The sequence below is a fragment of the Cutaneotrichosporon oleaginosum genome (genome assembly GCF_008065305.1).
Source record: "Cutaneotrichosporon oleaginosum strain ATCC 20508 chromosome Unknown ATCC20508_contig02, whole genome shotgun sequence".
Classification (NCBI taxonomy): domain Eukaryota; kingdom Fungi; phylum Basidiomycota; class Tremellomycetes; order Trichosporonales; family Trichosporonaceae; genus Cutaneotrichosporon; species Cutaneotrichosporon oleaginosum.
In genome coordinates, this window is record NW_027072171.1 from 738,054 (window position 1) to 763,187 (window position 25,134).

The 25,134-nt window shown below is 61.3% G+C and overlaps 9 protein-coding genes across 9 annotated transcripts; 5 read left to right on the forward strand and 4 right to left on the reverse strand.

Annotated features, from left to right (window-relative positions):
• Positions 1–539: 539 nt before the first annotated feature.
• On the forward strand, positions 540–887 carry COLE_01991 (uncharacterized protein; the record flags this gene model as incomplete). Its single annotated transcript, XM_018420366.2, has 1 exon — positions 540–887. One exon carries the CDS (start codon positions 540–542, stop codon positions 885–887), a length of 348 nt encoding a protein of 115 aa, XP_018280742.1.
• A 1,965-nt stretch (positions 888–2,852) lies between these two features.
• COLE_01992 (uncharacterized protein) lies at positions 2,853–6,564 on the forward strand (the record flags this gene model as incomplete). The annotated part of the gene is made up of 2 exons (XM_018420274.1): positions 2,853–3,257; positions 3,295–6,564. The coding sequence occupies 2 exons, from the start codon at positions 2,853–2,855 to the stop codon at positions 6,562–6,564; spliced, it is 3,675 nt and encodes a 1,224-aa protein (XP_018280741.1).
• Positions 6,565–7,307: 743 nt separating this feature from the next.
• Positions 7,308–8,227, reverse strand: COLE_01993 (uncharacterized protein; the record flags this gene model as incomplete). The annotated part of the gene is made up of 2 exons (XM_018420363.2): positions 7,308–8,096; positions 8,138–8,227. 2 exons carry the CDS (start codon positions 8,225–8,227, stop codon positions 7,308–7,310), a joined length of 879 nt encoding a protein of 292 aa, XP_018280740.1.
• A 240-nt stretch (positions 8,228–8,467) lies between these two features.
• Positions 8,468–8,961, reverse strand: COLE_01994 (uncharacterized protein; the record flags this gene model as incomplete). The annotated part of the gene is made up of 3 exons (XM_065626180.1): positions 8,468–8,509; positions 8,540–8,622; positions 8,673–8,961. 3 exons carry the CDS (start codon positions 8,959–8,961, stop codon positions 8,468–8,470), a joined length of 414 nt encoding a protein of 137 aa, XP_065482449.1.
• A 3,744-nt stretch (positions 8,962–12,705) lies between these two features.
• On the reverse strand, positions 12,706–14,119 carry COLE_01995 (uncharacterized protein; the record flags this gene model as incomplete). Its single annotated transcript, XM_018426486.2, has 2 exons — positions 12,706–13,371; positions 13,403–14,119. The coding sequence occupies 2 exons, from the start codon at positions 14,117–14,119 to the stop codon at positions 12,706–12,708; spliced, it is 1,383 nt and encodes a 460-aa protein (XP_018280738.1).
• Positions 14,120–14,447: 328 nt separating this feature from the next.
• Positions 14,448–17,632, forward strand: COLE_01996 (uncharacterized protein; the record flags this gene model as incomplete). Its single annotated transcript, XM_018420737.2, has 2 exons — positions 14,448–14,781; positions 14,814–17,632. The coding sequence occupies 2 exons, from the start codon at positions 14,448–14,450 to the stop codon at positions 17,630–17,632; spliced, it is 3,153 nt and encodes a 1,050-aa protein (XP_018280737.1).
• Positions 17,633–17,804: 172 nt separating this feature from the next.
• COLE_01997 (uncharacterized protein) lies at positions 17,805–19,012 on the forward strand (the record flags this gene model as incomplete). Its single annotated transcript, XM_018426485.2, has 5 exons — positions 17,805–17,829; positions 17,880–18,061; positions 18,095–18,210; positions 18,264–18,446; positions 18,697–19,012. 5 exons carry the CDS (start codon positions 17,805–17,807, stop codon positions 19,010–19,012), a joined length of 822 nt encoding a protein of 273 aa, XP_018280736.1.
• A 927-nt stretch (positions 19,013–19,939) lies between these two features.
• Positions 19,940–23,242, forward strand: COLE_01998 (uncharacterized protein; the record flags this gene model as incomplete). The annotated part of the gene is made up of 1 exon (XM_018422491.2): positions 19,940–23,242. One exon carries the CDS (start codon positions 19,940–19,942, stop codon positions 23,240–23,242), a length of 3,303 nt encoding a protein of 1,100 aa, XP_018280735.1.
• A 55-nt stretch (positions 23,243–23,297) lies between these two features.
• Positions 23,298–24,137, reverse strand: COLE_01999 (uncharacterized protein; the record flags this gene model as incomplete). Its single annotated transcript, XM_018420269.1, has 2 exons — positions 23,298–23,509; positions 23,555–24,137. 2 exons carry the CDS (start codon positions 24,135–24,137, stop codon positions 23,298–23,300), a joined length of 795 nt encoding a protein of 264 aa, XP_018280734.1.
• Positions 24,138–25,134: the final 997 nt, after the last annotated feature.

Here is a 25,134-nt window from a genome sequence, read left to right on the forward strand (position 1 = left end):
ACCTTCCCCCGTTTGCCACCCACAAGCATGTCTAGCAGCCACGCGAGTCTCACGCTACACCGCCTCACCCATGAACATGATCGATGACTTCACTCACGCCGAGCCTCCGATCTGCCGAGACCTGAGGCTCTCGGCGCAGCGTGGCGCGTCTTGGCAGGCGCGTCGCGGGTAATGTCTTGGCGCGCGATTTCGAGCAGAAGAAGGATATTGGACGGGGATACGGGCGGCTGGAGCCCATGGGGCCCATCCACGACGCATACGGGTCGGCGCTGCGGCGTGTGCCGAAGCCAAGCATCGGCAGGGGCAAAAAGAGTCGGATGGCGGCTGGGACAAAACGGCGCCGGGGGTCGAACGTTCGACCACCCGGATTTGAGCCGGAACTCTAACCTGGAATTGTTTGGGTTTTGCTACGCCGCCTTGTGACACTCGAACAAAATCAAGGGGTCTTGTCGAGAGAGCGCCATCCATCGTCTCGTGACTGGCCCACTGTGGCCCCAGGCGCACAGGTGGCATCCACACCATGCATACATGATAGGAATATGACAACCTGCGACGAAGCTACGGACGCGCTCCCGTCATGCCCGTTAGAGGAAGACCGAAATAGCATGACTTCGGTAAACAGAATGCTGGCGCATTCCATGCGTGCCGGAAACGAAGGCCGGACGGAGCTGCTCGCAGATCGCAGATCGCGGAAGGAGCGGCTGCAAGATCATGCAAGAACTGGGTTGGAAGCGGAGCGAGAGGTTCGACTGCACGGCACAGATGAGCAGGCTGAGCAGCTGCGCAACGCGGACAGGACGTCATATATTGCAACGGTGAGTAACCATCGTGAGCTGCCTAAGCCGAGTCGGAGGCCATCCGGCAGGCCGGCAGCCTCGGCGCGCTAGCGGCCTCTCCTAGCTCCTGCAGCTGGCCGGCTGGCCGCTCGGCCGCTGCTCGTTTGCCACTGGATGAATACAGGCACGCGACAACTACGTCATACGTCACGGCCTGACGGGGATACCCGAAGGCGCACAGATCCGCAATGCCCCTCCCGGCGAGCCCGGCCGCCCCTGTCGATCGCGCGATAGTTTTGCCCAATTGTCCAGTGGTCGACAGTTCATTGTAGCTGTGCAGCTCGAGCTCCGGAGCTTCGAATCCGCTGTCGGCATCGACTCGGTACTCGGCACGATTACGAGTTGCTCTGTACTGCGCAGAACGCTTGTTCGTCGAAGCTCAGGTAGACTCGGAAGCACATCGGAAGAACAAAGTAGTGTTGACGCCACACACACGTGTGAGTGAGTTGCGAGCAGCTGGCATTCAGGGGTGGTGCCAAGCGGAAGTGTTTGTCAGGCTCCACACCCGATGCCTCACGCGTCATTCCCTGTCAGGCACTGCACCGCCTCACTTTGTATGGGGGAGCTCTGAGCTGCACAGTACGGTGGCGAATTTTGGCCAGTGTCGTGTGGGGGGCTGCTGCGGATGTTGGTGGAAAGGCAAGAATGCATAATCACCCAAGTCCCGAGACGCGTCGACATTACCTACCCTAGTGCGCGGTCTCTCCAAGAATTGGCTGCGGCAGGACATTGACTGAGTTCGGTCATGCTGTACAGGAGCAGAGGTCCGGCCGCTGCCATGACATGCGTGCTGTCCGGGCCGGGGTGACTGTACACTCTGTGTATGGTGGTGGTGGTACGTGTCGTGTCGTGTGGTGGCCGCAGTGGCCGTAGAGTAGTGGCCGTGGTGGTGCCAAGGCCGGGGAGATGGGGAAGCCAAGAATGAGAGATTTTAATCGGCCAATGACGCGACACGCAGGGTGCGATTGCAGCGGGGGTAAACTCTGGGGCCTGGCCCTCCTGGACTAGAGACCTATAGGGGTAGAGCTATAGCTATTTGATTACAAGCTAATCGAGCGGGGACGCAATGCGGATCTAGAGCCCACAACGGAAAAGCGGAGGCAAATGTTGTGCCAAGCCAAGCTCGTTTGGGTGCATTGGGTGATCACTGGCAGTGGCACAAGGAGCGAAGGAGGAGCGCAGCAGGTGGCCATGACCGATGACACTCCACAACTCTTTCTCTCTCTCGCTCGTCGGCTCGCCTCTGCCTCTCTCTCTCTCTCCCCCCTGCCGCGCCACTCATCCAGGTAGGTAACGCCTCTTCATTTGCCCAGCCCTCCCCTCCAGGCCTCCAGGCCTCCAGCCCACACACAGCCGGCCGATCCCATCGGCGTCACCAAAACACACCCACCGTAGCCAGTTTGCACCGCCTCGTCACATCTTGGCCTCTCCCAACCCATATCTCCATTCCACCCCCCATCTTTCATCTTACTACTTCATCAACAGCGCCATCTCTCGTCTATCCTTTTTTTCCATCGACCATCTCTCACACACAGTTCATACACTACTTGTCTCTAACCAGTCCACCTTTCTCGACTAGAGCCTACAAGACACGCTCCCTCGCCACTCTTCTTCCTCAACCTTTCGCCTCACTTCCCCTTTCCCGTACGCCACCGTAGTCTTCAAACATCGGCGACGCGTCGACTGGCGACCATGCCACCCAACCCTCCTCCGGTCATCGTCACGACCGACCTCGACGGTCCTCAGCCAACGCCCGATGCTGGCACGCCCGCGACGCCCCAGCGTCACCGCCGTACCGCCTCGCAAGCTAGCGACCCCACCCACCTCTCCCCCGTTGGCGCTCACCCTTCCACCGGCTCTCCCGCCGCCTTGACCCCTCCCTCGCCAACCCTCACCGCAAACTCATCCGGAGAGGGCCTCGAGCCCATCAAGGAGCAGCGTAGCCTCTCCAACGGCGCGTCCAGCCTTTACTCCAAGGAAATGATCTCGCCCACCACCACCAAGCTCGAGGACGACATGGACGAGAAGGGCGGGAAAAAGAAGAAGGGCAAGAAGAACAAGCCCCCTCCCCCCATGTCGCATCTTGACCCCGAAAAGGACACTACCGACCCTACGCCCTACGCTGAGAAGCCATCCCGTCTCGCCATGCTCGTCGACCCCAAGTCTCTCGAGGACTTGGAGAAGATTGGCGGCGTTTCGGGTCTTCTCAATGGACTGGGCGTGGACCCAAACCTGGGTCTGTGCACGGATGGGTCGAACGCGGGTGCTCCCCGTAGCTCGTCGGACATGCCGGGCCAGGGTGCTCAGTGGCGCACTTCACTCGAGGACCGCCGCCGTGTCTACGGTCAGAACGACCTCCCCAACCGTCCGTCCAAGACGCTCCTGCAGCTCATGTGGATCGCTTTCAAGGACAAGGTCATTGTGAGTTTACAGTTCACGAGCCGTTCGCTAACCAAAGATTCTTCTTTCGGTTGTTGCTGTTATTTCGCTTGCTCTCGGCCTTTACAACGATCTCGGCGGCGTTCACGAGTTGATGTACAGCGACAACTGCCCGCAAGGATGCTACCCACCCAAGGTCGACTGGATCGAGGGTGTCGCCATTATCGTCGCTGTTCTCATTGTCGTCCTCGTTGGCTCTATCAACGACTGGCAGAAGGAGCGCCAGTTCAAGCTTCTCAACGACAAGCGTGAAGACCGCTCCATGAAGGTTATCCGCAACGGTCAGGAGCAGGTCATCAACGTTCGTGACGTCGTGGTCGGCGACATTGCCCTTGTCGAGCCCGGAGAGGTCGTCCCTGTTGACGGTGTCTTCCTGCGCGGCCACGGTGTTCGCTGCGACGAGTCGGGCGCTACCGGTGAATCGGACGCGATCAAGAAGTCGACCTACGACGATTGCATCGCCGAGAGAGACAACCTCGCTCCCGGTGCTCGTGCCAAGCTCGACTGTTTCGTCATCTCCGGTGCCAAGGTCCTCGAGGGCGTTGGCGCATACGTCGTCATCGCTGTCGGTACCACCTCGTTCAACGGCCGTATCATGATGTCTATGCGCACCGACAACGAGGAGACGCCTCTCCAGATCAAGCTCAACAACCTTGCCGAGCTCATCGCCATCTGTGGTGGTACCGCTGGTCTCATCCTCTTCGGTTCGCTCATGATCCGCTTCTTTGTCCAGCTTGCTCAGAAGCCCCGCGATTTCTGGGCAACTGGTAACGAGAACCTCGCGCAGAAGAAGGCCCAGTCGTTTGTTGAGATTCTCATTATCTCGATCACTTTGGTCGTCGTCGCCGTGCCCGAGGGTCTCCCTCTCGCCGTCACTCTTGCCCTGGCCTTCGCGACCAAGCGCATGACTTCGCAGAACCTCCTCGTCCGTGTTCTCGGCTCGTGCGAGACCATGGGCCACGCCACTGTCATTTGCACGGACAAGACCGGTACCCTCACCCAGAACGTCATGAGCGTCGTCGCCGGTTCGCTCGGTGTCCACGGCAAGTTCGTTCGCAACATCAAGGACAACCAGGAGCGTTCCATTGCCGACGGTGGCGATGCCGACCGCGCCGACTTTGGCTTCGACATGGAGGAGATGAACGGCATCACCTCGCCTGAGCTGCAGACTCTGTTCAACGAGGCCATTTGCATCAACTCGACCGCCTTCGAGGACACGAACCCAGAGGGTGTCAAGGAGTTTGTTGGATCAAAGACTGAGACGGCTCTGCTCAGATTCGCACAGGAGCTTGGCTGGGCCGACTACAAGACCACCCGTGAGACCGCCCAGATCGTTCAGATGATTCCCTTCTCGTCCGAGCTCAAGGCTATGGGTGTTGTCGTCAAGACGCCCGAGGGCAAGTTCCGCCTCTACGTCAAGGGTGCCTCCGAGGTCCTCACCAAGAAGTGTACTTCGTACGTCGAGGTCCGCCCTCAGCCTATTCCCGGTGTATCGGTTGTCCCCTTCGACGAGGCCGCCGCTCAAAACATCTCCAAGACTATCATCTTCTACGCCGACCAGACCCTCCGCACCCTCGCTCTTTGCTACCGTGATTTCGAGCAGTGGCCCCCTCAGGGCGCCGAGGGTGTCGGCGCCGAGGATGTCCCCTTCGAGCTCACTTCGCGCAACCTCACGCTCATCGGTGTTGTCGGTATCGAGGACCCGCTCCGTCCCGGTGTCACCCAGGCCGTCGCCCAGTGCCAGGGTGCTTCGGTCGCTGTCAAGATGTGCACTGGTGACAACGTCCTGACTGCTCGCTCCATTGCCCGCCAGTGTGGTATCTTCACGCCGGGTGGTATCATCATGGAGGGCCCCGTCTTCCGCAAGCTTTCGGACGCCGACCGCCTTGAGATCGTTCCCCGCCTGCAGATCCTTGCCCGTTCGTCCCCCGAGGACAAGAAGCTGCTGGTCAAGACGCTCAAGTCTATGGGCGAGGTTGTCGGTGTCACTGGTGACGGAACCAACGACGGTCCCGCCCTCAAGCTTGCCAACGTTGGTTTCGCTATGGGTATCGCCGGTACTGAGGTTGCCAAGGAGGCCTCCGACATTATCCTGATGGACGACTCGTTCGCCAACATTGTCGTCGCCATCATGTGGGGCCGCTGTGTCAACGACGCCGTCCGCAAGTTCCTCCAGTTCCAGATCTCCGTCAACATCACCGCTGTCGTCATCACCTTCGTCTCGGCCGTCTCGTCCGAGGAGAAGCGCTCGGTTCTTACCGCCGTCCAGCTTCTCTGGGTCAACCTTATCATGGACACCTTCGCCGCACTTGCCCTCGCCACAGACCCTGCCACACCCGACTCGCTCAAGCGCAAGCCGGACCGCAAGGACGCCCCGCTCATCTCGGTCGACATGTGGAAGATGATCGTTGTCCAGGCCTGCTACCAGATCACCGTCTGTCTCGTCCTCTTCTTCGCTGGTGGCAAGATCCTCAACCTCCCGCTCACTGTCAACGGCGAGCGCAGCCGACACAACGAGGCCGAGCTCCGTTCGCTGGTCTTCAACTGCTTCGTCTTCTGCCAGATCTTCAACCAGCTCAACTGCCGTGTTCTTGACCGGAAATACAACGTGTTCAAGGGCTTCTTCCGCAACATCTACTTCCAGATCATCTTCCTCATCATGGTCGGTGGCCAGATCCTCATCATCTTTGTCGGTGGCGCCGCCTTCCAGGTCCAGCGTATCACTGGCCGTGACTGGGCTATCTCCATCGTCGTCGGTTTCCTTGCCATCCCGCTCGGCGCCCTCGTCCGCACCATCCCCACCCGGCCTATTGAGCGTGTCCTTGTCAAGTGGAAGCTCTTCCCCGACCCGGACAAGCTCCCTATTGTCAAGCCCGATGAGGACGAGGATGAGGACGACATCAAGGACGCGTTTATCTACAACCCCGCGCTTGAGAAGGTCAAGGACAACCTGTCGACATACGGCCGCTTCCGCGGCGGCCGTCTGAACGGCTCGTCGATCGTCCAGCGTGCGCGCCGCTCGGCTCTCCGCAAGGCCGACATCCAGCTCCCCTCGCTCCTCACCATGGTCCCGACCCTCGTCGGCGGCTCCGTCGGTGCCGGCGGCACCTGGGTCTCCAGGACAGCCGGCCACCCCTCGGCGCTCGCGAACCCCACAGCGCACGAGGCAAGCCAGTCTACCACCGAGCTGTACGCGGGCCGCGTCCAGCTGCACCCGGACACGGACCCCAACGACCCATTGTACGCCAAGTTCGGGCTCACGCCCCCCGCCCGCGGCGAGAAGGCATAGACCCCCGCCTCCGCCCCGCATTGTCGTTCCCACACTACATTGCATACCTTATAGAGATTCGCCCCATTCCCTGTACACCCATTTTCCACACACGCGCGTGACACGTTGTTCCGCTCTAGATGCGCATCCTTGGGAATATGTACTACATCGATACTGCAGAAGAGATGGAAGCAGAATGCAGATAGTCGGTCGTCCGGCGGAGGAGGAAGCAGAGAACTGACTTTGGACTCTTCCGGGATCTTCGATATGCACGGTGCTGATCTAGAAGTCGCAGGGTGTAGGACGTCGGATCGGCGCGCCGGCCATTGGCTGCCACGGTTGGCATGGCTGCACGCTGTCAGTGTTAGGTGCCTGAGCTAGCAATCCGGTCCGGAATTGCCAGATGCGGCGCGGAGACGAAACAGGCGCAACTACTTCTTGCTCGCGGCCGAATGCGCGCCCGGGGTGCACGCATCCAGGTGCTGAGTAGGACAAGTCCCGGTGGGTCGTGGGCACCCTAAGGTGTGCTGCTCGACAGTACGGGCTGCAGCTTACCCTCGAAATACGATGTGCGACACTGCCCGACAACGGCAAAGTGGGGCGCCCCACCGTGTGAGGCCCGCGAAGAGGCTTCTCAACCCCGTCCCCGTAACGTAGCCTCGTTGATCTGACTGGCTATGCATCGCATTATGGACCGCGAATACAACTGAACTTGACAGGTTATGCGTATGAATATGCCACTATCTACACCAATACACACAGTGTCATCCGTAGATCAGGCGAGGAGATGAGCTGCATTCAGATGATCCCACGGGCGTGCCGTTCAGGAGCGCATTGACATTGGGCAGCCGGTGGGGAACGGGCGCATGCGGGGCAGCAGGGAACTGTGGCGCAACGTGAGGGCGGGCTTTGGCATGATCGGTTTCAGCCGCATTGGCGAGCTGCATGAGACTACTCAGGCCATCACACGATGGGGTAGCGATCCGGCAGTCTGGTGGCGACTGTGTGGCATAGTACGAGCTGCGCACGAGCGCAGGTGGCGACACTCGTGGGTAGACTGCGTGAACTGGGCGGGGCTGGGGCTGGGGCTGAGAACTACGTGGCAGAGTAGAACGCCCGGGGCTCACATCAAGACTCGATGTGCGCCGGGTTGGAGTAGGGGTGGTCGGGCGGCGAGCGGCTGAATCTGGAAGCGAGAGAGCAGGGCTGAGTAGAACGTTGTGATTGCCGCTAGCGCTAAGGCTGGGGTATGCGGTGCTGCGATCGCGTTCGCAGGGGTCGGGGAATGCGGGTGCAGCCCGGATCGGGTACGGAATCGGGCCACCTGGGTGATGGGATGGAGGGGCGAACGCTGTGTGCGAGGGATGTGCGTAAGTCGGGTAGGGATTGAATGACGTCTGAGGATGAACAAGGGGACGTGGTGGATACGTTTGCATCTGCGGCGCGTTGCTTGTTGGGAAGCAGGTCGGGCTGCGGAGGTCACGAGCGGACCGACTGTCGGCAGGCGACTCCAAGCGGGGCTTCTTGCCTCGTCCGCGGTGAGACATTTTGGTCTAAGGGGGGCGTCAACAACGTTCGAGGCGATCCAACTTACGTCTTCGGACACCTTCCAGTAGCCGCCTTTGCCTGTGCCTAGACCGCCTTCGCTGAGCGGTCGCTCGATGTTGACAAAGGCCGGGTTCATGGACAGATTGTGCCGAATAGAGTTCTGAAAGGTCAGCGCGTGGATCTTTCCACGGTGGACGACGGGATTTGGCACCCAAGCCCAAGCAAGAGCAAGAGGTGTGGATCGGCCACCCGCTTCGAGCGAGGGAAGGATGGAAAGGGCGCAGGGTGTGGATCAAGACAACGTACGCGGAATGTTTGGCCGAGCTTTTTGAAGTATGGCCAGCGTTCCTCCATTGCCTGGTAGATCTATTCAGCGTCAGCGAACCGTTCTCATGCACACACGCTTTGGTAACCCCCTACGCTGGTACGGGCGCCAAAGCACACTTACCTGATTAAGAGTAAGAATCTTGCGGGGCGACGATGCAATGACGAGCTTGGTCAACATGACATATGGGAGGTCTGGCTTGACGGCTGGGTTTTGTCAGTGGTTTGCATGCAGCGAGCTCGAAGGCTGTACTCACGGTTGCCCTCGTCGTCGTAGCCCTCGCGCGCAGTCCAAGCGCGGCCCTTGGTGACAGCCCCAATTTCTTCGAGTCGTATCCAGGCGGCTTCGGACATTGTCAGATTCCTCCAGTTGCGGTTTTCGTCCTTCTTCCGGCCGGGCCGAGCGCGGGTAAAGTGGCCCTCGCGCATGCGAATGAGGTGGTCGCGGTTGAGCGAGAGGGTGGCTGCGCCGGGGCGGGAAGACTGGGGCAAGCCGAGAGCGCGGACGGCGGCATCGTCTGGGGCGGGGTGGGTGAGTGGTGGCATGTCAACGGTAGGGATGACTGAGAGAGAACGAGACCTGGAGCGGTGGCGGGACGGACTGCGACCTTGCTCGTTATCATCTATACCTGTGCGTTCGTCCTCATCATCGACCAACTCGTCATCGGGTGGGGTAGGAGAACGGGGACGCTTGCTCCGGCGGCCCCGGGGTGCCGGTGCTGGAGGAGGGGTGGGTGCGGGTTGGGGTACGTTTGTCTCGGATGCAGACTTGATGGCCCTAGTGAGCGGCGCCTTGGAGCGCTTGGTGCCTTTGGTATATGCCGCCGGCTGAGACGGGGTGGCTGGAGCTTTGGCCTGTTGGGCCTGTGGCTTGTTACGGGCTCGGTGCGAACGCAGGGTGCGTGTGGAGCGCGGCGGGGGGTGCGAGGAGGACGAGACGGAGAGGGGAGAGAGTGGGATTTCGCCAGACTCGCTGTCTGTGGGTTTGGTGCGGTTGGAGCGACTGGCGGCGGAGTGTGGCATGGTGGTGGTGGCGAAATGTGAGGAAGGGTATATTTGAGGCTTGTGCGAGTGAGGGATGAGATACGAACGAGAGGTGTTGAGGAGGGTGGTGAGGCGGGGTTGGGAGGTGATGAGAGTCGATGTAATGAGAGAGGTGGGAGTGGAGAGGATGATGAAGAGAGGGGGAGAGTGAAGAGAGGCGGATGGATGAGCTACTTGTATGATGTGGGAATGGGGATGGGGAGAGGAGGGTGGGGATGGGACAGCAAGAAGATGAGTGTGGTCAAGAGACGGTGTTGTGTGTGCAAGGGGGGGGGGGGGGGAGGAGGTAGTGAGGATGGTAGGGGTGAGACGTCGATGTAACTGTGGACGAGGAATAGGAAGCGAGGAAGAGGACGGGGTTGAGGATGAGGATGATGATGAGGATGATGATGATGATGATGCGGATGGCTGATGATGAACGTCCGAGGAGGAGCTCGATGAGGACGATGAGAATGTCGACAACAACTTGTCGACGGCCCAAAGGAAGGCCGACTTTTCCGTATCTCGTCGCATTTTGCCTCGCCTCCTTTGCAGTCGTTGCCCTCGTCGCCCTCATCGCCCTCATCGCCCTCGTCGCCCTTGTCGTCCTCTTCGCTGCCTTGCTTTGGATACATTGCATGCCTCGCTCTTCCCGATGCCCTCCCCCCTCCCTCCCCCCTTTGGCGCTGTGCCATGCCACAGTGTGCAGTGTGCAGTGTGCAGTGTACGCTTTGTGTACCTCTCAACGTCTGTAGAGCGTATTCGGGCGTGTTGACGCCCCCCCCCCCCTCCGCCCCTCCGGCGCCCTTGCAGCGCTCATCATCCTCCTCCCCGTCCTCGTCGTCCTCCCCCTCCTCTGCCCCCTCCTCTCCCCCCTCTCCTCCCCCCCTCGTCCTCACTCCCTCCTCGTTCTCATCCTTCTCATCCCTCCCTTTTCCTCCTCCCCCTTGATAGACCACGCCCCAGCACTGTTGCACGCTCGCCCTCTGCACATCTCCGGGCGCCCGTGCCCCTTGTCATCCTTTCCATGCGTGCTGATCGACGTCGTAACCCCTCTCCTATACTCCCATGATCCCACTTCAATCATTCGCCGGTCTCATGTCTTCAACCTGCATGCAACCACGATTGTGTACATGCTGCATGCAACATGCGCTCATGCGCTCATGAGACGCCCATCCATGCCATCCATGCCATCCACGCACATCCACGCACATCCACGCACATCCACGCACATCCAACGAGTGGCACTGCATTTGTCTGCAATCACTTGCGATTGTCCCGATCCGCTGGCGCGCGCGCTGTTCACGCCGTTCACACTGCTCGTCTGTTCTGCTACCTCGTTCGTCCGTCGTGCCGTTGTTAGCTCTCGCCGAGTCAGTGCACAGGCGGCTACAGCCCTATCCCTCCCGGAACCCAGTTGCTCGGTGATTGTGTACCGCATGTACCGTCTACTCGGCGCCCCCAGCACCCCATGAGAGCCAGGGGGAGTGGCAGTCGTCTCGGCCACGAGCCTCGGGGCCTCTGGCCTCTGAGGCTTGGAAGGCCTGGGACATCCGGGGCGGATCTGAGAGTCTACGCAGACGATCCGAGCGTCTTCTCAACACCTCAACAGTCGTCCCAACATTCCATCCATGGTCTACTCATCTACCTCAGAGCCCTCACCGCCCCCGCCCCTTCCCCTCTGAGAGCAATACACAAACCACGCCTTCGCCAATCCCACCCGTAAAAACATAAAGACACATCGCCTCGCTTGCTTGCTTGCGCGCCAATGCCAGCACGCGAACGCCGCCGCTGTCATCGTTGCGTGTATGTGTATGGTATTCACCCGCCCTGTGCCCGCAAACATCGTTTGGCCGGACTCGGGACTTGGGACTGGGGCATGGGGCATGGGGAGGCGCGAGACAGGGCCGAGCGGCGGGCGAGAATGGGCGGGATGATGCGAGACCATGCGCACCGAGTGGCGCACAGGCCTCGGCGTCGGGACTGTCGTATTTGTCTCCCAGGCGCCCAAGCTCCCGGCTCCCAATCCAACCACGGACGCTCCGGATGCCGGCTACAGTGGCCAATGATGCACAGATCCGCAGATCCGACAACGGTGGACAGACACCGAAGCCCTCCTTCCTTGCGGCTGCTACTCACCAGCTCACCAGCCCGTGCGGCCTCGCACTGTGTGCACGCCACGGTCGGGGCGAGCGAGCGGTGGCGGCCCTTCCGATCCCGGCGTCTAGTCCCAGGTCTCGAGCTTCTCGGCTTCCGCCTACAGGCCACCAGGCTCCAGCCTCCACGCACGCCAGAGGAGCACTTTGATCCGATCAGGGCTATTTGCCCGATCGTGTGCGCCCGCTGTTGACTCCAGGCGGCCAGGCGGGGGGGAGGGTATACTCATACACTCGCCATCTGTTAGTCCGTCGATCCCATGCGCTAGTCAGCTCGTCAGCTCGTCAGACACTGGCCCCATGCACCCATGCACCCATGTACCCATGTACCCATGTATGCGAACCAAAATCCAAGAAGCCATCCTCTCGTGATCTCGTACGTCTGCTGATCTGCAGCAAGCCAAGCTTGCGGCCTGCGGGCTTGCACTATGACACCAGCTTCTGGTCACCTCGGATCATGGATCAGCCTCAGCCTCCTCCACCTTCTTGCCGAATGCCGCGCCGTCGCATTCCGGCACATTGCTTGCCGCATCCGCCTACCCCGACGCCCACGACTCGCACCGTTTCATGCCTGCGAAACACAGTTTCACCACGCATGCCACGGCGCACGTCGGCGCACGTCGGCACGCTGCTTCCACCGCTCCACGGCCGTTCGACGTTTGGCCCAAGTATCAGTCGGCTTCGTACGTGTCAGACCCCTCGCGTCCCACGGCATCGAACGTGCACTCCCACGCCCGCACGGAACAGAAGGGGAAGGGGAAGCGCAGGTCATGACCGTGATCGTGACCGCCGTCATTAGTCCAACGCACCAAGTGATCGCAGGGGGTGATTGTCCATGTCGGATGAGATCACTGGGCGTGACATGTCGCAATCAGTAGATCAGTCATTGTATTATCAGTCTGCTTGTTCTGCCTCGGAATGAGATCGCAAAGATTAGTGTCACCACAGCGCTCCAAACCCTCTAGCCTCCGCGGAGTACATCCCTGTTCAGAAGCGTACGGGACGCCCACGGGGCCATGGGCCATGGGCCATGGGCCACTGTCAACACACGCTGTGTCAACGCTGCATCAGTGCACCCCCCGCATCCAGCCACACACTCGCCTTCATTACCCTACATGTACGTGATAGTCGTGCCGAGGTTCCACACGCCCTTGAGCTTCTCGACCCACCAGCGGAACCAGTACGCAAGCCACGGCCTGAGGCCATGCATGCGGACCTGGCGGAGACGCTCGCGCACGCCCATGACCTCGTGGCCGGTGGCGCGGCGGCGGCGGCGCTGGATCGCAAAGAGCGCAATAACAATCGCAGCCGGAATGGGAAGGAGGGCGGGGACGAGCCAGCCGCTCGCGGCGAGCGCTTCCAAGCGCAGCGCAAGCGTGGGGGGGAGCAGGCGCATCGTCGTGCGCAGCCACAGCGCGCGCTCGTCCGTCGGCGGCGTCGGCGTCGGCGCGCGCGGCGGGTGGTGCACGTACACCTTTGTGGGCACGGCCGTCGCCTCCGACTTGGGCGGCAGGATCGTCGAGTCCCCGCCCTCGCTTTCGTGCGCGTGCGCACGCTCCTTGCCCTTCACTTGCCGCGTGCTGGGGCCCGCGACGCCGCCAGCGGGGCGCGCCGTCGCTTCGCTCGACGACGTCGACGCCGCCGAGAGTGCGCGGCTGCGCCGCTTCCCGTCCCCAGTCGTCGTGTCGCTCGCAGGCGAGGGGAGGAAGCCAGAGCTGCTCGGCGAGGGTGGCACAGAGCGCTGCTGCTCCAACTGCCGCAGGTGGCGATACAATACCTTTTGTTAGCGTGATCGCGCGGCCACCCACTTCCTTCTTCTTGGACCCCATGACCATCTCGCCTTCGAGAAGACCGCGCGCCATCTCCCACTCCCCCTCGCGGCCCAGCACTTCGCCGACGAACAGCTCCACGACTTTGAGGTATCCTTCGCGCGCAGCGTCTGTACGCTTGCGCGCCGCGCTCGCAGCCGCGCTGTTTCCCCCCTGGTGCGGCTGCGCGATCGCCAGCACAAACTTGTCTGGCAGGGCGGTGAGCCAGTCCTCTGCCAGTTGGTGGGCAAACGCCAGGGCGGGCTCGGCCGGGCGCAGCTTCAACGCGGCCAACAGCACCGTGCTGACGAGCTGCGGCGGCAGCAGCGCCTGCCCGTACGTCTTGGTGCACAGGTCGCGGATGTACTCGAGCATCATCGTCGGCGGGGCGGGGGGCAGGAGGTGCGGCATCGCCTGAAACGCCTTAGGCGGGTCCGAGTAGAGCGAGGCGTTGGCCGAGATCGCGAGCTTGAGCGTCTTGGTCACCCACTCCTCGGCGGCGGCCGTCTCGCCGTTCGGCGCCGCAGCCGCCAGGTCGTGCCATGCCGCGCTGTCGCGCGGGAGCTTGCGCGTGAGGGCGAGGAGCTTTTCCAGGCTCGCCTGCGTCTTGGCGTGGTCGCGCCGCACAAACGCCTGCACCGCCGTGTTGTACAGCACCTCGTACGGGTCCGGCTTGGTCTCGCCGCCCAAGCTGCGGCGCGTGGTTGTCGGCGTCATGTGGCTCAGTAGGCGTCCCCAAGATGGCAGGCCGTCGCACAAGTCGCGGCGCGCAATGGTGAGGAGAGTGTAGGTTTGAAAGAGATGGCCGTCTGGCCCGGCCCACTTGACTTGGCTTCGGGTTAACCGTTAGCCGGCGGAGGGCGTGGCCCACATCGCCGTTCGCCGACCGAGCAAGTGGAGCCGCATGCATTTGGTCCCGCTAATCTAGTTAATCATTCAAGTGCGATCACGTGCACAGTTACGACTGCGTCATGTTCTGTAGCATTCCGCTTGACTCAGTGCGCTCAACTGGACAATAATCGACGCTGGACATGACGCTAGCGGAATGAGCGCACCACACCTCAAGACGCTCCTCGCGGCAGGAAATGCGCTGCTGGAGCCGCCGAGCCCGCTGCCCTCGGCCCCGCCCGCGCTCCTCGCCCGCCTCAAGGCCGCCGGCGACCTCCTTCCCTGGCGCGACCGCCCAGGATGGAGTGACGACGATGAGCTCGAAGCGGTCGGTGACGATGGTGACGACCCCGTCAAGCGCAAGGCGCGCCGCGATGCGCTTGTCATGCTCGTCGGGCAGCGCGCACTCGACCTGCTCGTCGCGATGCAGGGTGTCCTGGCCAAAGAGTTCTGGCCGGCCGAGCACAAGGACGGTATGGGCGAGAAGGACTGTGAGGCCGTCCTCCGTCGTTGCTGACGCTAGTCTTGCTGGGTACCGCGGACCAGCGTCTCCTTCGCTTGCTGTTGCAGCATGCGCTCGTGTCCTACCTCCTTCCTCTCGTGTTGGCGTATGTGGCGGGCTTGCGCGAGCGGAAGGCGGTCGACCCGTGTTTATCGGAGGCTGTGAGCACCTTCCTCGGTCTGACGGACACCCCGTCGCCGCCGAGCGGGGGCAGCACCCGCATCCCCCACACGAGCATCACACAGAGCATCCTCTCCTCCCATCTCCCGCCGTTGATGCTCGCCGGCATCGTTGTGGGGTGGACGCCGTCGGCCCCGCCAGCCACATACTCTGCTTTGCGGGCGCAACTCCTCCATACCCTCTCGGAGCTGTCGCCCACCCAGGCGATGGGAGCACTGAGCACCGCGCTCAAAATTGTCGGTGCGGGTAAGACCCGCCCGCCGAAAGGCTGGACGCGGACATGGCCCGCTTACGTCGAGGGCACGCTCGGCACGCTGCTCAGCAACCAGGTCCTCCGTCCTGGCGGCGTCAAGGCGGTCATGGAGAACGTATTCGGCGAAGTTGGGAATATGGCGGGCGAGGGCGTCGACGGACCCAAGCTCGACCGTATCGCTGGCCTGCTGTCGCGCGTCCCCAGGAGCAGCTCGCCGGAGACCTACATTCCCTACCTTCTCGAAACCCTGTTCGGGCTCATGGGCGAGGCCGCCGCGCCCGTGGTGTACTCGCACACGGCGGCGTACGTTGTCCATCACCTATGGGCGAACTCCCCAGTCGCCGTGACGTGGCTCAAAGCGCACCTCCATGAGCCATGGAACCCGGCACCAAGGGAGGGCGTGGTTCTCCGGGCTGAGGGCGTCCAGTCTCTGGTAGGCGCGACGGCCCAGCTTGTGCTTCACGCCCCGCCCTCGCCTGACTTCGTAAACTTCGTCGTCGGCCCGATCTTGCCACAGATCTTCGCCCTCTACGTCTTCCTCAAGCCGCAACCCACGACTATGAAAGCGAAAGAGAAGGAAGGCGGCCTGGCCGCCGATACTGATCTCGTGCTTACGTCGTGGGGCAAGCTCGTAGGCAAGGACGACGGCGTCAAGGGAGTCTGGTCGATCATCACGACCGGGCGTGGGTGGTCCGTCTCAGAGCATGGAGAGGTTCTACACTTCCAGAGGGTTGGCGATGGGGCTGAGCTCGTGTACGGGTACCCTCATACTGAAGAGTCATTGAAGACCGAAGCAGACTCGATGGAAGTCGACGATCAGCTTGGCGACCTCGACCTTGCTCCCGATCCGTTGGTCCTCGCCGACCTCTTGAAGAAGCTCGGGCGCGCCGACATGTCATCTGAAGTGTTCCTGCGTGTTTTGAACGAGTGGCGCGTTCGCGCCTCGTCCGATGGGGACCCACTCAAGTCGCTTCTGTTCCTCCGACTCACCTTGGTGATGATGGAGACTTTGGGAAACAAAGTACTTGCGGAGCCTGGGCACGTTCTCGCCTTTGTGGAAGGCGTTTTGAATGACGAGGCAACAGCGTTGCCAGATAAGAAACCTTTTGTCCAGGAAGTCGGGGACGAAGTCGAAATTCCAGAACTTACCGAGGACAGTGTGGAGCAACTTGGTTTGCTCGAGACAGCCATCAGCCTACTCCTCGCGACACTGGAGGACGAAAGTATCACCTTTGCTACTTACCCGATCCTGCATCCCATCGCATCGCACCTCACCACGCTGGAGTCCGCGCCCTCCGCCCACGTGCGGCAGTTAGCACGCGAGGCGACTCTCGTCCTCCTTGTGCGTAGATCTGCCAGTCTTACAGCCGGCGGCAAGGTATCGGAATCGGTCTCGACTTATCGACGCGCCCTCGGCCTCATCGCAGACCCCATCCTACCAGTACGCGCGCATGGGCTGGTCCTGCTTCGCGAACTCGTTTTCAAACCGGACTACGACACAGCGCTCACCCCGGCCATTCTCGACGTGTACATGCAGGCACTCCAAGATGCCGACAGCTACATCTACCTCAACGCGGCGAAGGGACTGGCGGCTATGGCCGACGCGCTCGGCAAAGAGATTCTGCGCACTCTCTGTCGCGTCTACAGTGACACAGCTGAGACAATGGACAAACGGTTGCGCATCGGAGAGGCACTGGAGATGATCATCAAACGAGCGGGGAAAGCGTTTGCCGCGAATGTCGGCCTCGTCATTCCTCCGTTGACGGGCGTTTTCCGCGACGCGGCTGCGCCGACCGTCCTCCGCACCAGCGCTCTGTCGTTACTGTCAACGGCGGCAGAGGAGGATCATCTGGCACTCTTGCCGTGGGCGGCTGAGCTCGCGTCGGCTGCTGTCGACCTCGTCCAGGTCGAGAGCGTTACCTCGTCGGCCTTCCGTCCTGCTAAACCGGAGTCAGAACCCAAACCCAGGCCGAAGGTCATGCTCATCGACGACGAAGAGCCTGAGCCCGAGCCAGCCTTAGAGGAAAAGCTACGCGTCATTGACGAGGACCCGGTCACTGCCAACCCTAAACATCCGGCATTGCGTCGCGCTGCACTGGTCTTCCTCGGCCTACTTGCGGCATCACTCATCGAGGCTACCCAGAGCCAGCAGGATCCAAGCGGAGCAGAGGAGTTTAAGCTCCGCCTACCCGGACAGATTCACCCCGAGACCAAAAAGGACTTGAGCCTGGACAAGAGAGTGCTCGACCGCACTGTCACGGTGCTGCGATATGTTGCGGGCACAGATGTGGACGAGGTTGTCAGAGGGCAGGCCGGCGAAGTTGTTGCGCTGGTTGAGCGCTTGAGGACACTGGAGGGCCTGCGGGAGGTTGGCAGGGCCTCGAGTGGCCGCGAGTTCCTAGCGTAGTCATTTCGCTGCATCGATGTCGTGTCGAGAAGGAAGCATGCATCCGCATTTCGCACTGTTTCAGGGAAGAAGCATGGCAATGTCGAATTTGGTTCCGCTCACCGAACCTCGAGACGTCAGCGTCTCGCCGATTCGCATGCTCCGTTCATCTTCGCCGTTCACCACAACCACCATGCAGAACCTCGGGCGATACATTAGTGAGTACGGCCCTGCCTTTGGTTGCGCGGAGTGAGCTGACGCCGCCCAGTCCCCCTCGCGCTCGGCGCTGCCGTCGTCGACTCGGCCCTGTACGATGTGCCGGGCGGCTTCCGTGCCGTCATGTTCGACCGGTTCACCGGTGTCAAGCCGACGTCAACGGGCGAGGGCACACACCTGCTCATTCCCGGACTGCAGCGCGCGATTCTCTACGACTGCCGCATCAAGCCGAGAGTAAGCACTTTGCCCCGCCGGCCCTAACCACAGAACATCTCAACCACCACCGGCTCCAAGGACATGCAGATGGTTTCGCTCACCCTGCGTGTTATGTCCCGCCCGGACATCACGGCTCTGCCGCTCATCTACCAGAACCTGGGACTCGAGTGCGTTTTGCTCCTCTGCGCGATCGCGGTCCCGTAGCACAGACTGACGCTAGCTACGACGAGCGTGTCCTGCCCTCGATTGGTAACGAGGTGCTGAAGGCGACTGTCGCGCAGTTCGACGCATCCGAGCTCATCACCAACCGTGAGATCGTGTCGGCGCGTATCCGCGACGACCTCCTCAACCGTGCCAAGGAGTTCCACATCCAGCTCGAGGACGTCTCGATTACCCACATGACGTGAGTTTGTGTTGTGCACGAGCCGGGCAAGCCGCGCAGTGCTCTTGCCTCGTCTCCTATCTACGGCCTCTCTCGAACTGCGGCACCATCACTTCCTTTCCTCCTGCTTCACCCTCCGACCTTCCCCACATTCTCGCCTGCTCTTTTCGGGCCCTGGTTTCTGCTCTATACCATCACCCACCCCTCTGCCCGGCTACGCTTGCGTGCGCTCGTGCCCTGCGCTACACCAACGTCCTCTTGCTAACCCCAGCTTCGGCAAGGAGTTCACCACCGCCGTCGAGCAGAAGCAGATTGCGCAGCAGGACGCCGAGCGCGCCAAGTTCGTCGTCGAGAAGGCCGAGCAGGAGCGCCAGGCCTCGGTCATCCGCGCCGAGGGTGAGGCCGAAGCTGCCTCGACCATCTCCGCCGCACTGAGCAAGGCCGGCGACGCGTTTGTGCAATTCAAGAAGATTGAAACCGCGCGCGACATCGCCCAGTCGCTCTCGCAGAACCGCAACGTTGCGTATGTTCCTGCACAGAACGGCAACCTCCTGCTCCAGGTGCCGCCGCAGCCGCCCGTAGTGTAGAGTCAGCAGCATGTATAAGCATCACCTTTCGCGGTAGGGCCGAGGTAGGGTGTGGGTCGAAGAGGCTGAGGAAGAGTGGCAATTGCCAGCGAAGAAGTACGGAAGGGTGCCGAGTGGCTGCCTGCGCATTGATTGACCTCCAGTTCAGGAGGCTCTGGGGTCTGACGGCATCTGCAACAGCTGCTGCCCAAGTCAGCGTCTTGCATGGACTTCTGCGGGCCTTGGGTTGCTTCAGCCTGATACTTTGCTTGTCAGTCGCCACCTCATGACGCAAGGGTCTGGCTTTGGATGTCGTTGGATCCAATAATGTCTCATTGGGGCAGCTTTAGACTTTACGAGATCGCACAAGACGCTCAGCACTCACGTATACTCGGAGCGATGTTGAGGGACCTACCCCTCGCCCACCAGTGACAGCTCGACTACATCACAGCGACCTGGCAGGAAAGTTGCGGGACAGAGTCGAACCATCGACATCTTGCAGGTCCCTCCGGCCTGCGAAAATGACGCTCACGTGACACTGACCCCCGGATTAATTGCTCAGGCACGACGCCCTATCTCCGGCCCCGCACGTGTTTTCAAAACCTGTGCGGAATTTGTAGGACGCGGGACGCGCCTGGCAAGCGCCTGTGGGGTGACAGGCCATTCAAATCTTTCCCCGCCACCATCGCTTGTCATCTCTCATCCCTCATCTCTCCTCCATTCTCTCATCTCCTCTCATCTCCTCTCACATCCTCTCTCCCCTCTCATCCTCTCATCCTCCCATCCTCTCGAGGGCCTCTCTCCCCCACCCTCTACTATACACACCACTCACTGTAAATTACTAGTTACGACTTAATCTCGTCAAAACACAACCCAAAAACAGGTCTCAAATCGTCTAGACTTTGCCTCAACTTCTCGATTCCGATCCCCCGTCCCACCTCAATCACCATGCCCGCCGCTACTCCCTCCCTTCTCCCCTTTTCGCCCATGGTAGACGACTTCCACAAGATCGCTCTGGCCGAGTCGAACGTGGCGGCCAAGGCCGCGGCTGACGCCCTTGCCCTCCAGATCAAGAAGGCCCCCCGTTCCCTCGAGACGCTTCAGGCGTCCAAGCTGCCCGAGGTCGTCAAGATCTGGGCCGAGTCGAAGAGCGGCTATGAGCGCGAGAGCGCCGGCGTCCTCGTTGAGCGCACCATTAAGGCGCTCGGATCTGGATGTGAGGGCGCTTTCATTCCCCTTATCCCGACCCTGCTCAACCTCGCCATGGACAAGGGCTCCCCCGTGCGCTCCGGCGTCAGCTCAGCCATCAAGGCTATCGTGAAGGCTGCGCCCGCTGAGGCAACGCGCCCGCTCATGCAGGCTCTTGCCCACGGCCTCGAGGAGAGCAAGGGCTGGCGCTCCAAGGTCGCCGCGCTCAAGGCCATCGAGGAGATGGTCAAGCCCGGCGCCGAGGAGTATGTAGGCGAGATGCTCGGCGAGGTTATCCCCGTCGTCGAGATGTCCATGCACGACACCAAGGCGGAGGTCTCCGCGGCCGCCACCAAGGCTGCCACCACCCTCTGTAGCACCCTTCCCAACGCCGACGTGCTCAAGCACGTTGACGCCCTTGTCGCTGCCATGGCTTCGCCCTCCAACGTCCCCAAGACGATCAAGGCCATGTCCTCGACCACGTTCGTCGCTGAGGTCACCGGTCCTACTCTCGCCGTCATGGTTCCCCTTCTCACCCGCGCCCTCAAGGAGCGCTCCACCGACACCCAGCGCATGACCTGCATCGTCATCGGCAACCTTGTCAAGCTCGTCCGCGACCCTAAGATCGCCGCCATTTACCTTGGCTCGCTCGTCACGGGTGTTGAGCAGATCGCCAAGGGTGCCGCCTTCCCCGAGATCCGCGCGTTCGCCCAGACCGCTCTTGACATCCTCCACGACGCAGGTGCTAGTGCAACGGCCACGCCCCTTCCGCCCCGCGACGTTATCCAGAGCGTCAACGAGGCCCTCGCCGTGATGGTGCCCCACCTCGACCTTGGTGTGGAGGGCGTCAAGATGCCCCTCGCCACTGCTATGCCCGGCAAGCCCGTCATTGCCTCGGCCCTCGAGTACACGGCCAATGTTGTTGCCGACATGGTTCAGGAGCGCAACTTTGACGACGACGTGTGGGACGGCAAGGCGCTCGGCGGCTTCTGCAAGCTGCTCCTTGGCGCTGACGCCGGCGTGGCTGCTGCCACCGCTATCCGTGAGGCGTTTGTTGCCGCCGACAAGGCCAAGTACGGCGGCGAGGAGGAGGTTGACGACGGAGCCGAGATCCTCTGTGACATCAAGTTCTCGCTCGCGTACGGTGGTCTGCTTCTGCTCAACCACACAAACCTCAAGCTCCGTCGCGGCCGCCGCTACGGTATCTGCGCCGCTAACGGTGCGGGCAAGTCGACCCTCATGAAGGCCATCCGCGACGGCAAGGTCGAGGGCTTCCCGACCCAGGAGGAGCTTCGCTGCATCATGGTTGAGCATGCGCTCCAGGGCGAGGACACCTCGCTTTCTATCATCGACTTTATTGCCGCCGACCCTCAGCTCGCCGGCCGTAAGCGCAAGGAGATTGCCGACATGCTCCTTGAGGTCGGCTTCAACGACGAGAAGCAGAACGACCCCGTAGCCTCGCTATCGGGTGGTTGGAAGATGAAGCTCGAGCTCGCCAGAGCTATGCTCATCGGCGCCGACATTCTCCTCCTCGATGAGCCGACTAACCACCTCGACGTTCAGACTGTCGCCTGGCTTGAGAACTACCTCAACGGCCTCTCCAACGTCACTTGTCTCATCGTGTCGCACGACTCCGGCTTCCTTGACAACGTGTGCACGGACATTATGCACTACGAGAAGAAGAAGGTTGTCTACTACCCAGGCAACCTGTCCAAGTTTGTCGAAAAGGTCCCCGCTGCCAAGTCGTACTACACCCTTGACTCGTCCTCGATCAAGTTCTCGTTCCCCCCTCCTGGTTCGCTCATGGGTGTGCGTTCGAACACGCGTACGATCCTGAAGCTTTCGAACGGCACGTTCACGTACCCTGGCGCCGCCAAGCCCTCGCTCACCAACGCGTCGTGCTCGCTCTCGCTGTCGTCGCGTGTCGGTGTCATCGGTCCCAACGGTGCTGGCAAGTCGACCCTCATCAAGCTCCTCACCGGTGAGACCGTCCCCAACGAGGGCAGTGTGCACAAGCACCCGGCTCTCCGTGTCGGCTACGTTGCTCAGCACGCGTTCCACCACATCAACCAGCACCTCGAGAAGACTGCCGTCCAGTACATCCAGTGGCGTTACCAGGACGGTTACGACCGCGAGATTCTCGAGAAGACTACCCGCGTCGTCACCAAGGAGGAACAGGAGATGATGGAGAAGCCCGTCGCTGGCCGCAACGGCGAGATGCGCAAGATCGAGGCCATTCTTGGTCGTCAGAAGCTCAAGAAGGGCTTCCAGTACGAGATCAAGTTCAAGGGCTATGCGCACAAGTTCAACGTCTGGATGCCCCGTGACAAGCTCATCGAGCTCGGCTTCGGCAAACTCGTCAACCAGTTCGACGATGTCGACTCGGCCCGTGAGGGTGCTGGTATGCGCGACACTTCCGCCGCCGCGGTGCGTGAGGTGCTCGAGGCTGTCGGCCTTGACGGCGACATCGCCCAGTACAACGAGATGTCGGGTCTCTCGGGTGGCCAGAAGGTCAAGGTCGTCATTGCTGCGTCGATGATCAACCGTCCTCAGATCCTCTTCCTTGACGAGCCTACTAACTTCTTGGATCGTGAGGCGCTTGGCGGTCTCGCTGGCGCTATCAAGGAGTGGGCCGGCGCCGTCGTCATTATCTCGCACTCGCGCGAGTTTGTGCACGCGCTCTGCCCCGAGCTCTGGCACGTCGACAAGGGTATCCTTACGATCGAGGGCAAGGCTCCCCCACCCCAGCTCGAGGACGACCACCCGTCCAGAGTCCCCTCGCAGGCGGGCACCCCCCGCGGCGCCGCCACCCCGGCCGGTGTCAGCACTCCCGGCACCGCTACGCCCATGACGTCCGCTGCGCCCTCTGCCGCGGCGTCGAGGCACAACTCGGACGACGAGGCGGCCGACATCGAGAAGCTCAAGAAGCTTGCGCTCAAGCCCAAGAAGAAGAAGAAGCCTACTCGTAACGAGATCAAGGCACAGGAGGAGCGCAGGCGTATCCGCAAGCTCAACTGGCTCACGTACGGCGGAGAGCGCGAGCCCGACACGGACGACGAGTAGTGTACCGTTAGTGTAGGTGTAGATTATAGACTATACATGCGATCTTCATATGCTGCTACTTCTGCTGCTGCGGGTAATACGTCATCATCGTAAGCCCGCCCAGGTAAGGGATGCTGATACGCTGGAAGGCATTGTCCTTATCGACGTACTGCAAGAACTCAGCGTATGCGTCGGCGTCGACGGCAGTGTCGTTCGCAACGATGGTTGCCCCTGGGCGCAGATGCGGCTGCAAAAGCTTGAGCGCCGGGAGAGCCTTGGGTGTCCAATCTGGCATTAGCTGTGCCCACCAAAACATCATGACCATCGGCTCACCGTCGAGAAGAACGAAATCAATGTCCTTAAGCGCCGCATCCTTGAGCGTCTCCGCCAAGTCGCCCTCCAACACCTCCGTGATCCCGCTCACCCCTGCCTCATTCCACACCTCGCGCGCCTGCTGCACCTTCATCCGCCTATACTCCGTCGCGACGACCCTCGGGCGCCCCTTCCCCAAGTCGCGCGCATTGTCCTGCGCCGCAAGCGCACAGTACACGGTGCCGACCCCGAATCCCGCCCCGATGACGACCACGCGCGTGCCCCGCGCCGCCCGGATGATCGAGTACACGAAATACGCCTTGTCTTCGCTGAGCGCGACGATCCGGTCCGCCTGCCCGTCGTACTCGCGCACGGCGACCGAGTCGACGCCCGCCATCTCGGCCCCGGCGCCCTTCGAGCGCGCGTGCAAGCGGCTCAAGAGCTTGAGCGTCTCGGGCGGGGCGCGCACGGGCGACGGCGCGGCGGGGGTCTTGCGCGGCGCCTCGGCCGGCGGCGGTGGGTGGACGGTGGAGGTGGCTACGGCGCGCGCGGGGAACGCGCTGAGGGGGCGCAGGAGGGCTCGGCGGGTGCTGAGGCGGAACATGATCAGTGGTGAGTGGACGCGTTCGTTGGGTGGGGCTATATATCGCATCGGGGTGGAGATCGTCTCGATTGGGGTTCAAGGTCAGTAGTGAGGTCATCTGTGGGACCGAGATGAGCGCCGTCATGGCGCCGATGAATGATACTGGCACAGTACTGGTCCGACTACAGAGGCGAGGATGAGGAGAATATTACAGAGTTTTGCAGCTTAGGGTGGTAAATGAATTGCAATGAGGTCAGCGTCATGCGTGTGTACACAGGCGATGTTGTGGACTCTGTCAATGCTGTGCGCATCGAGAGCATGTGCAGCAATAGCACAGCGGTCTTCGCCTTTGTAGCTCAGTGGCAGAGCGCGCCTTTCGTAAGGGTGAGGTCGGCGGTTCAATCCCGTCCGGAGGCATAATCTTTTGCCTTCGTTTGTAGCTGTTTCAACCAGGCCAAACAGGACGTCTCATCAGCACCGAGGGACCTTGGAATCGAATATGCGCTCAGTCGTTGTGCGAACAGTTGCATTCTGACACAGGAGTGTTGTCCCGCAGCGAGACTGAAGCCTGCATCCGGCCTGCGTGCTCACTTTCACCACCACCGTCCCCAATTCTTACTGTCACTCATCCGTCAGCCGACGATCGTGAGAATGGGCGAGCCCCCTAAGTTGTGTCTGTCTGTCTGATTACAGAGTCTCCGTACAGGATCAGCCCCGACTTATTTGGGAATTCTTTTGCCTCAACCGCAAGTGGAGCTGTAAACGCGCAAGTGGTTGGACACGTCAGCCACAGCGCACTGAGGGTGTGCGGACAGCGCAGCGGCGACGTTCTGCACAGCACTGGACAGCAGCCGCCGCGGAGAGACTAGATGTGTGCTTACAGGGACATGTATGGGATACAGTAAGAGAATAGAAGTTGATCTATCTGCCTTGCGAAACATCACGGGCACTGGCTCTTCGCCACGTCGGGAAGTAGCAGTGGCAGGAGCAAATGTCCGATCAGTCCGCTCACTCTTGC